The following is a 13,218-nucleotide window of genomic DNA, read 5'->3' as shown; positions in this document are numbered from 1 at the left end:
CAGTTCTGTAACTCGGGATCTCCTCGTCTGCCTGCTGCGCCTCTGCCAGTGCCTCAAAGTCTACCCCTTGGGAAAGGGCATGAATGTTAGGGCGAGAGAGCACGTCCACCATGACATTGCCCTTACCTGAGACGTGCCGGACATCCGTTGTGTATTCAGAGATGTAGGACAGATGGTGCTGCTGGCAGGACGACCAGGGATCGGACACCTTCGTGAACGTAAAGGTAAGCAGCTTGTGGTCCGTGAACGCGGTGAAGAGCCTACCTTCTAAGAAGTACCTGAAATGCCAGATTGCCAGGTATAGCACCAACAGTTCCTGGTTGAAAGCACTGTATTTGAGCTCGGGTGGCCGCAAGTGTTTGCCAAAAAACACCAGGGGTCGCCAGCGACCTGCGATGAGTTGCTCCAGTACCCCACCAACTGCCGTGTTAGATCCGTCCACTGTGAGGGTGGTAGGGACGTCCATTCTGGGGTGCACTAGCATCACGGCGTTCGCCAAGGCTTCTTTCATTTTAATGAAAGCGGCAGCAGACTCCTCGTCCCAGGTAATGTCCTTGCCCGAACCCGAGATCAGGGCGATCAGCTGGTTCGGGCAGCTGAAGGGAGGAAGCGGTGGTAGAAATTGACCATACCTACAAATTCCTGAAGGCTTTTGATTGTGGTGGGTTGGGGGAAATGGCGAACTGCATCTACCTTAGCGGGCAGAGGGGTTGCCCCGTCTTTAGTAATCCTGTGGCCCAGGAAGTCGATGGTGTCGAGCCCGAACTGGCATTTGGCCGGGTTGATTGTTAGACCATACCCACTCAGTCGGGCGTAGAGTTGACGGAGGTGGGACAGATGCTCCTGACGACTGCTGCTGGCTATGAGGATGTCGTCCAAATAGATGAATGCTAAGTCCAGGTCGCGTCCCACCGTGTCCATTAATCGCTGGAACGTCTATGCGGCATTCTTCAGGCCGAACGGCATGCGGAGGAACTCGAAAAGGCCAAACGGGGTGACGAGAGCTGTTTTGGGGACGTCATCTGGATGCATCAGGATTTGATGGTATCCCCGGACGAGGTCTACCTTGGAGAAGATCCGTGCGCCGTGCAGGTTTGCTGCAAAGTCCTGAATGTGCAGCACAGGGTAGCGGTCTGGTGTGGTAGCCTCGTTCAGCTTGCGGTAGTCGCCACATGGTCTCCAGCTCCCTGTCGCTTTGGGCACCATGTGCAGGGGGGAGGCCCATGGGCTGTTGGACCGCCGGATGATCCCCAATTCCTCCATCTTCTTGAACTCCTCCTTCACCAGTCGGAGCTTGTCCGGGGGAAGCCGCCGAGCACGGGCATGGGGGGGGGGGGTGGTCCCTGGGTCGGGATGTGGTGCTGTATGCCGTGTCGAGGCATGGCTGCCGTGAACTGCGGTGCCAGAACCGATGGGAAATCCGCCAGGACTCTGGTGAAGTCGTTGTCGGACAGCGTGACGGAGTCAAGGTGTGGGGCTGGCAACTGGGCTTCTGCCAGGGAGAATGTCTGAAAGGTCTCGGCGTGGACCAGTCTCTGCCTCGGCAGGTCGACCAGCAGGCTGTGAGCCCGCAAAAAATTCGCACCCAGAAGCGGTTGGGCTACGGCGGCCAGTGTGAAGTCCCATGTGAACCGGCTGGAGCCGAACTGTAGCTGCACCGTAGGGGTGCCGTAGGTCCTTACCGTGCTGCCGTTCACGGCCCTCGGGGGGGACCCGGTGCCCTGTTGCGGGTGTCGTAACTCGTTGGAGGTAAGACGCTGATCTCGGCACCGGTGTCGACCAAAAAACGGCGACCCGACCTCTTGTCCCACACATACAGGAGGCTATCCTGATGGTCAGCTGCTGTAGCCATCAGCAATGGCTGGCCCTGGTGTTTCCAGGGAACTTGCAGGGCGGGTTTCTGCGCCCCACCGCTGGTGGTAGAAGCACCATTGTTCATTGGGCTCCTCACCCCCGCCTCTGGGGTCAGCGGGCTCTGTGGCCGGGCCGGGTCTGGTTTGCTGCTGGGAGCGTGGCCTGGTGATCTGTGTGATGGATGCCCCACTCACCTTCTTGGCGTTCCACAGCAAGTCCCCCTGGGCTGCCACCTTCCGGGGATCGTTGAAATCCGCGTCAGACAGCAGCAGGCGTATGTCCTCGGGCAGCTGCTCCAGGAATGCCTGCTCAAACATGAGGCAGGGTTTGTGTTCGCCGGCCAGAGACAACATCTCATTCATTAAAGCCGATGGAGGTCTGTCTCCCAAGCCATCCAGGTGCAGTAAACGGGCGGCCCGCTCGCGCTGTGAGAGTCCGAAAGTCATGAGCAGGGCTTTGAATTCCGTGTACTTGCTGTCCGCTGGGGGAGACTGTACGAACTCCTCAACCTGGGCCACTGTGTCCTGGTCGAGGGAGCTCACCACGTAGTAGTAACGTGTGTCCTCCGAGGTTATCTGCCAAATGTGGAATTGGGCTTCTGCTCGCTGGAACCAGAGGTGAGGTCGCAGCGTCCAGAAGCTTGGCAGTTTCAACGAAACTGCATGAACAGGTCATGCGGTCATCTCCGGTCCAAAAATCGTTTGGACTGTCGGGGTCACCAATTGTAGCGGTGTGCTACACGCAGCGCTAAAATAACGACACAGAGTTGGTAAACTGCAGTTAAAGAAGATTTTATTTGAACTTCACAGCCTTGTTTTAAAGCCTCCCTGATCCCGCCCTCCCCGGGCACGGATGCTGTAGGGGGCATGTACTCACAATCCCCCACAGGCTTTTCCCTTTGTTGGTGAAGCAGACCTGGCGCCCTTTTGGGACTGGCCTTTGTGCCGGCACGCTGGCTATTTGTGAGCCGGTTCGAGTGCGCTAGGAAGTGGGTCGCCACACCACCAGCATTTTGTGTGTGTTGTTGTCCATCAAAAGCTCAGTCTTTGCAAGCAAAGATGTGTTGTGGCTCACCCCTTTGTGCCAAAATTTGTGAGAGAATTGTTAGTCAGTTCAAAAGGAACATTTCCCAACGCAAGATGGCAGAGAATTTGGGTCTTTCAACATCTACAGCACATAATATTGTGAAAAGATTCAGAATTCAGAGACATCTCAGTGCGTAAAGGGCAAGGTTGGAAACCACTGTTGAACGCGCGTGATCTTCGAGCCCTCAGGCGGCACTGCCTAAGAAATTGTCATGCTACTGTGACAATTATAGCCACCTGGGCTCGGGAGTACTTCGGAAAACCATTGTCACTTTTTCCATCTCTGCATCCAGAAATGCAACTTGAAACTGTATTACGCAAGGAGGAAGCCATACATAAACTCTATGCAGAAACGCCGGTGAGTTCTCTGGGCCTGAGCTCATCTCAGATGGACTGAAAGACTGTGGAACCGTGTACCATGGTCAGATGAGTCCACATTTCAGCTAGTTTTTGGAAAAAATGGGCGTCGAGTTCTCCGTGCCAAAAACGAAAACAACCATCCTGATTGTTATCAGTGAAAGGTGCAAAAGCCAGCATCTGTGATGGTATGGGGGTGCATCAGTGCCCATGGCATGGGTGAGTTGCATGTATGTGAAGGTTGCATTGACTCTGAGGCGTATATTAGGATTTTGAGAGACACATGTTGCCATCAAGGCGACGTCTCTTCCCGGGACGTCCATGCTTATTTCAGCAGGACAATGCCAGACCTCATTCTGCACAGGCTACAACAGCGTGGTTTTGTAGACACAGAGTGCGCGTGCTTGACTGGCCTGCTGCCAGTCCAGAGCCATCTCCTACTGAAAATGTATGGCGCATCATGAAGAGGAGAATCAGACAACGGAGACCACGGACTGTTGAGCAGCTGAAGTCTTATATCAAGCAAGAATGGACAAAATTTCCAATTGCAAATCTACTACAATTAGTATCCTCAGTTCCAAAACGATTAACAAGTGTTATTAAAAGGAAAAGTGATGTAACACAATGGTAAACATGCCTCTGTCCCAACTTTTGTTGAGTGTGTTGCAGCCATCAAATTCTAAATTTGTGTATATTTACAAAATACAATTAAGTTGGTCAGTAAAACTATTGAAAATCTTTTCTTTGTACTTTTGTCAGTTAAACAAAGGTCCACGTGAATTAACATATCACAGATTTTTGTTTTTATTGCATTTTGGAAAATATCCCAACTTTTCTGGAAATGGGGTTTGTACTTTTTTTTACTAGCTGGAACAATTGTGAACTTGTGGTTAGAAAATGGCCAGGCTTGTTACGACACAAATAGTCTCATCAAAATAATACATTGTGAAGACATTTACATTGGAAATCCATCGCAGAGCTTCGTAGACACACTGAATGAACTCCTGGCCCAAACAAATGTGACACTTTGATTTTGCCAAAACCAGCTTTAAGGCAGTCTACACACTTGTGAAGAACAGGAGGATGACTGGAATGATGGTAGGACCGCTCAGGGATAAACCGGGAAATGTTTGCTTCCATATCCATTGGCAGAATAGATTACGTCAGTAATCAGTTCAATCTCAGCATCCTTAATTTTGAGGCTGCAGAATGTGCTGGACACAGCCCAGTCTATCACAGGCATGGCCCTCCTCAGCTCTGTAGTCAGGTGTAGCCTCAAGAAGGCAGCATGTCGTCACTATCCAGGACATGTCCTCATCTCACTGCTACTGTCAGAAGCCTGAAGTTTCACACCATCAGGATCAGAAACAAGTTTCTTAAACCCAATAGATTATTGAACCGACCTCCACAACCCCAATGGTATACCTCAGCAATCCAAAACTATAGACTTGTCTTTGACCAAGTCTTCTATTTTTACTAATGTCTTGTTTACCCTCAGCCTTTCCCACTATCCCTTCATTGTAGTGGGTAGTTTATATCCGTGTTGTCTGTACTTGCAAGTGTGTGATGCTGTTAAAAGTTTTTCATTGTACTCGTACCTAACCATACTTGTGAACGTGGCAATACATTTGACATGACATAAATACACTTAGTTGGCTCCAGCAGGCAGGAGACGCTCTTTGCATACCTGACACAAGGCCTTTGGAACAGATGCAAAATTTTGACCTGAATAAAGGCAAGGGGTTTCCAGGATAGGAAGCAATTTTAACGGTATTTAATGGAACACTAAAGAACCTCAAGTTCATTTGTTGGGGGTGCACAGAAATCTATCCCCCCAAACCACCCTGCTACCCTACCCAACTACCTCTTGCCACACTTGTGGCAGAGCAGACGAGTCCTACACTGACCATCTCAGAAATGGAATAGCAGCAAATCATCCTTAACCATGATGATGGTCTAAACCAAGAAGGCTGAAAAACAATTCTGCGAATTATGAAAACATCAACAGATACCTTGAAGTGATTACTTTGTGATGGGACATTGCAAAGATGGGAAGATATTTCAGAAGCTTACACTGAATCAAAAATATTAGCCTGTTAATTGCTAAAAGATGTGCAATTTCTAATGTAACAGAAAATTGTTTCTTGCTATACTGTCCACGAAGAACACAAGGTCTGCTCATTTAGTTATAAATTCAGGTTGCTCAACAATCATTTTGTCTAGTCTAATTAAAACACTGAGTGCGTTTTTTTATCTAATAGACTGTAGATCTCTTCAATTCATTCAGATCCATTGATAACAAATGAATTAAACAGGGGACTGCTCGTATTAATGGGAAAAGTGTGCCTTCTTCCCAAGATACAAATCAAACAGCATTTAAAGCTGAAGTTAATTTTATCAGTCATTCTACTGAAAACACTTGGTTAGAACCCAAGACAAAAAAAAAACTAAACACAGTAATCAGGCATGTGACAGGTTGCATCTCCAGTGACAGGTTGCATCTCCAAGGTAAGGGAGCCGCTAAGCATTGGACCAGAAGTCCATACAAAGGCAGGTGAGAACAGCTGAGAGTATCATAGGGGTCGTCCATCAAGCAACATTTATCAGAAGCGCTGGGTATGTAGGACCCTTAGTATTATTATGGATCCTACCAATCCATCCAGCATCCTCTGACTTTCTACCATCAGGCAGCAGACTCGGATGCATAAAGACAAGAAGTGTCAGGATGGGAAACAGTTTTCTCCCCCCAGGCCATTAGGCTTCTGAACTCCCTGCCACATTGCATTCAAAGTGTCACTGGTTAATCTCTTCCATACCTTGTAATATTTAATTTATGCACTTTAGTAAGTTATTTATGTGTGATTTTATCCTTACCTTCATAAGTTATTGTGCATTATATGTGTTATGTGTACTACTGTTTTACACCCTGGTTTGGAGAAACATTGTCTAATTTCTATATACTGTACATTATGATTACATACGTTATAGACATGTACATATTTAAACGACAATAAACTTGACTTGACCTGACCTGACTTCAGGACTTTAGTAGTGCGAGTTGAGCACAGCTTTGCATTTACTGGATGTTATTGCTATATAACTAGACATTTTAAAATTCCCTTCTTGTAAAGTTGTTAGGCAGTATTATAACTTCACATGGTATTTGCCAGTGATGCAGAGGTTTAAAGAGGATACAGAAAATAGGACCTGGTTAGTAAAATCAGGGAAGCTTGGGATCTGGAATCCCAGAATGGGAGTGTGGCAATATCACCTGGAGAGCCAGATGCTAAACTACACGGGTTCCTGAATAATTGGAAAGCAGACTTCAGAGTTTTACTGTGAATAGCAGTAACAACATGCATGATAATCATTAAAGATGAACAAGTGCTCACTCACCATTCTGTTGGATTTGACTGTACCATTAGACTCTGATTTCACTGTTCTTATCTTTATTCCCTCTGCAGAAGACAGTGATTAAAAGAAAATTCGAGACATATATTCAGTGGCCACTTTATTAGGTACACCTGCTCATTAATGCAAATACTTAATCAGCCAATCACGTGGTAGTAACTCAATGCATGAAAGCATGCAGGCATGGTCAAGATGTTCGTTTAGTTGTTGTTCAGACCAAATATCAGAAGGGGAAAAGTGTGATCTTAGTGACTTTGACTGTGGAATGACTGTTGGTTTGAGTATCTCAGAATCTGCTGATCTTCTGGGATTTTCATGCACAACAGTCTCTAGAGCTAACAGAGAATGGTGTGAAAAACAAAAAAAAATATTCAGTGAATGGCAGCTTTGTGGGCAAAATGCTTTATTAATGAGGGAGGTTAGAGGAGAATGGCCAGACTGGTTCAAGCTGACAGGCAGATGACAGTAACTCTGATAACCTCGCGTTAAAACAGTGGTGTGCAGAAGAGCACCTCTGAACACACAACACGTCGAACCTTGAAGTGGATGGACTGCAGTAGCAGAAGAGCACACTGGCATCCACTCCTATACCTAATAACCTGGCCTTTTTTAACCTGGCCATGACATTTTTTAAAAAACTTTTTTTATTGAGTTTTCAAATAATTACAGAAAGAAAAAGAAACTATGTAAAAAAAAATATATATATACCCCCCCTCCCCCCTAACATCCCTATAGAAAAAAAAAGAAAGAAAGAAAAAAAAGAAAGAGTGCCTGGATATCGGGAGATCCCCACATGCTCCAAGGGGTTCGTAATAACTTTAGTATATATATTTATTTCTTTCCCCAAATAACCAATTATTTTATCTTCGGAGCACCTTTATATTTAATCCTGCCTTTTGTAAATAAGGGCGCCAAATTTTCAAAAATGTTTCATATTTATCTCTTAAATTATAAGTAATTTTTTCAAGTGGAATACAGCTGTAAATTTCATTCTTCTAACGATCTATACTTAAGTATGCATCTGATTTCCAAGTAACTGCAATAGCCTTTTTGGCTACTGCCAGTGCAATTTTTATAAATTCTTTCTGATATTTATTCAATTTGGGTTTCGATTTTATCCCTTCAATGTCACCTAATAAAAATAATATTGGATTATGTGGAAGTTGTGTTCCAATAAAACTCTTAAATTTGTCCAAAAGGGTTGAATTTTAGAAAAGACCAAGTAGAATGTAAAAAAGTACCGATTTCTTGTTTACATCGAAAACACTGATCGGATAAATTTGGGTTTAATTAATTTATTTTTTGTGGTGTAATATATAATTGATGTAAAAAAATTATATTGCACTAATCTTAACCGGACATTTATTGTATTTGTCCTACTATCAAGACATAGTCTTGACCAATTTGTTTCTTCAATTTTAATATTCAAGTCACTTTCCCATTTTTGTCTTGGCTTATGGACTTCTTGTTTAATTGCCTGTTTTTGAATCAAGCTATACATACAAGAAATAAATTTTTTAGTCTTTCCTTTTTGAATTAAAGTTTCTATTTCATTAGATTTCGGCAATAACATTGTTTGACCTAAGTTTCCTTTTAAATAAGCCCTTAATTGGAAGTAACAAAAAAGAGTGTTGTTTGATACTTTATATTTATTCTTTAATTGATCAAATGACATTAATATACCTCCTTCAAAACAATCTCCTATATATCTAATCCCTTTTTGAAACCAATTATATAAAAGTTGATTATCCATTGTAAAAGGAATAAGTCTATTTTGAATTAAAGATCTCTTTGCTAATAAAGATTTCTTTGTCTCATCATCAACATTTATCTTATTCCATAAGTCAATCAAATGCTTTAATATAGGAGATTCTTTCTTTTCCCGTATCCATTTAGATTCCCATTTATATATAAAATCTTCTGGTGTATTTTCTCCTATTTTATCTAGTTCTATTCTAATCCATGCCGGTCTATCTCTCTCAAAAAATGATGCAATAAATCTAAGCTGATTTGCTTTATAATAATTCTTAAAATTTGGAAGTTGTAACCCTCCTTGATCAAATTTCCATGTCAATTTTTCCAACGATATTCTTGACATCTTACCTTTCCAAAGAAACTTCCTCACATATTTATTCAACTCTTGAAAAAACTTCTGGGGTAGTTGTATTGGTAGTGATTGAAATAAGTATTGTAGTCTAGGGAATATATTCATTTTTATGGTATTTACTCTACCTACTAATGTTATTGGTAATACCATCCATTTATCAAGATCTTCTGGAATTTTTTTCAATAATGGTAAGTAATTTAATTTATTTAAGTTCTTTATATCATTATCAACTCTTATACCTAAATATTTTATACCATTTGCCAGCCATCTAAATTGAGTTATTAATTGACATTGACTATAATCTCCTTTAGTAAGAGGTAAAATTTCACTTTTATCCCAATTTATTTTATAACCTGATATTTTCCCATATTCTTCTAATCTAAAGGATAATTTACGCAACGAGTGCAAAGGGTTTGTTAAATAAAGCAGAACATCATCAGCAAATAAGTTAATCTTGTATTCTTCCTGATTAACTCTGAAACCCTTAATATCTGGGTCCATTCTAATTAATTCAGCTAGTGGTTCTATCACCAAAACAAATAAAGCAGGTGCTAATGGACAACCTTGTCTAGTTGACCTTGTTAACTGAAATGGTGTAGAAAATTTGACCATTTGTCACTACTTTAGCTTTGGGATTAGTATTTAAGGTTTTAGTCCATTTTATAAAAGATACTCCTAATCCATATTTTTCCAATACCTTAAATAAAAAATCTCATTCCAATCTATCAAATGCTTTTTCTGCATCTAAAGCAACTGCCACACTCATTTCCTCCCTCTTTTGCGCCAAATGAATTATACTAAATAATCGAGTTACATTATCTGCCGATTGTCTATTTTTAATAAATCCTGTTTGATCCATATGTACTAATTTTGCTAAGTATTTAGATAATCTGTTAGATAAGATTTTTGCTATTATTTTATAATCAGTGTTTAATAAAGAAATAGGTCTATATGATGCTGGCTTTAAAAGATCTCTATCTTTTTTTGGCAATACTATTAAAATAGCTGTCGAAAAAGATTCTGGAAGTTTATGTGTTCTTTCAGCTTGATGTATTAACTCCATAAAAGGAGGAATTAATAAATCTTTAAACTTTTTATAAAATTCAGGTGGAAATCCATCTTCTCCTGGAGATTTATTACTTTGAAGTGATCCTAGGGCTTCTTCGACCTCTTTCAATGTAAAAGGCATATCTAATCCCTTCTGTTCTTCCGTATTTAATTTTGGAAGAGTTATTTGTGATAAAAACCTTTCTATCTTGACATTGTCATTTTGTGATTCTGATTTATATAACTCAGAATAAAAATTCTTAAAAATTTCATTAATTTCTAAAGGTTTATAAGTAATTTTATTTACTCTTGTTCGAATTGCATTTATTGTTTTAGAAGTCTGGTCTGTTTTTAACTGCCATGCAAGGACCGTATGTGATCTTTCACCTAGTTCGTAATATCTTTGTTTAGTTCTCATAATTGCTTTTTCTGTTCGATATGTCTGAAGTGTATTATATTGTAACTTCTTATTAATAAGTTGTCTTTGTTTTTCTTCTGTCATATTTCTTTGAGATTCTTTTTCTAATTTTGTAATCTCTTTTTCCAATTAATCTAGTTCTATCATATATTCCTTCTTAATTTTAGAAGTATAACTTACTATCTGACCTCTCAAATGTGCCTTCATTGCTTCCCACAATATAAATTTATCATCAACTGAATGTGAATTTGTATCTAAAGAACTGAATCTGCTTTTTCATAAAATCACAAAAATCTTGACGTTTTAGTAATATTGAATTAAATCTCCATCTATAAATTGATTCCTCTTTATCTATCATTGTCATTGTCATTATCAAAGGAGAATGATCTGACAATATTCTCGCTTTATATTCCACATTTTTCACTCTATTCATTGATAATAGGAAAAAAATCTATCCTTGAATATGTTTTATGTCTATTTGAATAAAATGAATAATCTCTTTCTTTTGGATTAATTCTTCTCCATGTATCAATCAAATTTAAGTCTTTCATCAATGATAGAGTTAATTTTACTACTTTTGATTTTGTGACAACCTTTGTTGATCTATCTAAAACTGGATCTAGACAAAAGTTAAAATCTCCACCTATTAATATTTTGTCATGTGCATTAGACAAATTCAAAAAGACCTCTTGTATAAATTTTACATCATTTTCATTTGGTGTATAAATATTCGTAAGAGTCCATAGTTCTGAAAAAATTTGACAATGTATAATTACATATCTCCCCACTGAATCAATTAATACATTTTGTATTTTAATTGGTAAATTTTTATTAACCAAAATTGCAACTCCTCTCGCCTTTGAATTAAATGAAGCTGCAATAACATTTCCAACCCAGTCTTTTTAAAATTTCTGATGTTCTATGTCTGTTAAATGTGTTTCTTGTAAAAAAGCTATATCTGTTTTCATTTTTTTTTAAAGTATGTTAAAATTCTTTTTCCTTTCACCGGTCCATTAAGCCCATTAACATTAAAACTTAAAAAATTCAGTAAATTAGTCATTATTTTTAATTATATTACTCCGATCTATAATAATACCTAATCTTTCAACTTTCATGGTATCTTGGGAAATCTTTTTAAGGTTCTCCATGTTGCTATGTGTGTCCCCACCGATCATCCAGGCGGAAAGATAGAAGAAAAATAGAGTATAAAGAAAAAAACAAAATACCCCCCCACTAATGTTGTGAAAAAAAAAGAACACAACATTACCCCCCTCTATAGTACAGGTCATGGCGATCGCCATGATTACACACATGAATATCGTAATAATCGATCCAAAGCTCCCCAGCCCCCCCCGCAACATAAAGTATATATATAAGAAAAAAAATACTATTCTCAATTAGTATTTCCGAAATTTTGCTTTTCTTCCCTGTATCATCTTTAAATGTCCATCACTTCCATTCACTGTCTCTATCTTCATCTTTAATCCATTACGCTTGGAAATCTCTATGTGTAATTAGCGAATAAATGGAAGTTTTTGTGCGAACTCTGCTTCTCGATAATCGGTAAAAAATCTTCTTTTACCCTCCTCCAAAAAAATTATCAGTGTTGCTGGGTGACGCATTATAAATTTATAACCCTTTTCCCATAAAACTTTTTTCGCTGGGTTAAATTCCTTCTTTCTCTTCAAAAGGTTATAACTTATATCAGGATAAAAAAGAACTGCCTTCCCTGCTATCAATGGCCCGTTTCTCTTTTTGACACATTGGGCAGCCGCCTTCAGGATCTTTTCTTTATCTTTGTATCTTAAGCATTTTATCAAAATTGATCGTGGATTTTGATCAGCTTGAGGTCTTGACCATAAGGCTCTATGAGCCCTTTCAATCTCAATTAGAGTTTCTCCTTCCACTTCCAATTTTTCAGGGATCCATTTTTGAAAAAAATTTATTGGATCTTCTCCTTCTATATCTTCTTTAAGTCCAACAATTTTAATATTGTTTCATCTACTAAAATTTTCAAGCTTATCAATTTTTTCCATGAATTGTTTTCTTTCTTATGTCCAGGCAGTAATATCATCTTCCATTTTATTCATTCTTTCAACCATGTCTTCCGTTGTAGTTTCCAAATTTATAATTCTCTTTTCCATTTTTTCCTGTCTTTTTGTCATTTTATCAAACATAATCTCCATATTTATCACTTTTTGTTTGATTACTTTTAATGCGTTTAATTTTTCTAATTTACGCATTATTTGCATCAAAGTCTTTTCTATATTTCCAGAAAAACTTTTACCTCCATCTTCGTCTGATTTTTCAGGGAATCTGACTCTCTCTCAGATTCACTTTCACTTTCGGTTTCAGTCGTAACTGGGATTTGTAGTTCTGTTTGCTCCCTTTTGCGCATGCTCCTTCCTTCATGTTTGCGCAGTTCTCGTTGGTCTTTTTCTTTAAAAATGGTCGATGTTGCTGCAGTTTCCTGTTCTGTATCGCCGGTGGTATAATGTACCTGAGCCCGCGGTTCTTTGGCAGAAGTGGGCCTTGATTCTGTTCCAACTTGCGTCGTCTTCACGGTAGTAGTTTACTTCATCTTCTGTTTGTCAGGCATAACTTGAAACAATCCGGAGTAGTTTATAAGTAACTTTTAGAAAGTATTGACTAACTTTTCTTCACTTAAACATTAATTTATTGATTTTTTTTTACGGGAGAGCTGGGTTCCAGCGTCTCAATCCTACGTCATCACGTGATGTCCTTTTTTTATATAAAGCTTCCTGGTTCGAATAGTCCTCCAGTAATAATTGACCAACAATTCCAAGTATATAACGTGATATTATTAGTTAACAATGTTAACGGCAAGGCCATTTTAGTACAGTAATTGTTTCATGGAAATAACATTCTTGATCTTCCACTTTCACAATAGGACTTCAGAAGTGTAATATCATTGCAAT

At 39.9% G+C, this 13,218-nt stretch overlaps 1 protein-coding gene across 3 annotated transcripts in view; it reads right to left on the bottom strand.

Annotated features, from left to right (window-relative positions):
* The window catches only part of zgc:162698 (Transmembrane protein 87A-like), a 73,500-nt gene that overhangs the window by 5,933 nt on the left and 54,349 nt on the right, over nucleotides 1-13,218 (bottom strand). For all 3 annotated transcript variants that reach the window (XM_059951019.1, XM_059951020.1, XM_059951021.1), the window contains one exon: nucleotides 6,693-6,754. In XM_059951019.1, coding sequence (XP_059807002.1) covers nucleotides 6,693-6,754 — 62 coding nt within the window. The remainder of the gene's footprint in view (nucleotides 1-6,692; nucleotides 6,755-13,218) is intronic.

The sequence above is a fragment of the Hypanus sabinus genome, chromosome 26 (genome assembly GCF_030144855.1).
Source record: "Hypanus sabinus isolate sHypSab1 chromosome 26, sHypSab1.hap1, whole genome shotgun sequence".
In the NCBI taxonomy this organism is placed as follows: Eukaryota; Metazoa; Chordata; class Chondrichthyes; order Myliobatiformes; family Dasyatidae; genus Hypanus; species Hypanus sabinus.
Note: the sequence above shows the minus strand (reverse complement) of the source record. Positions and strands in the feature narration are given on the sequence as shown.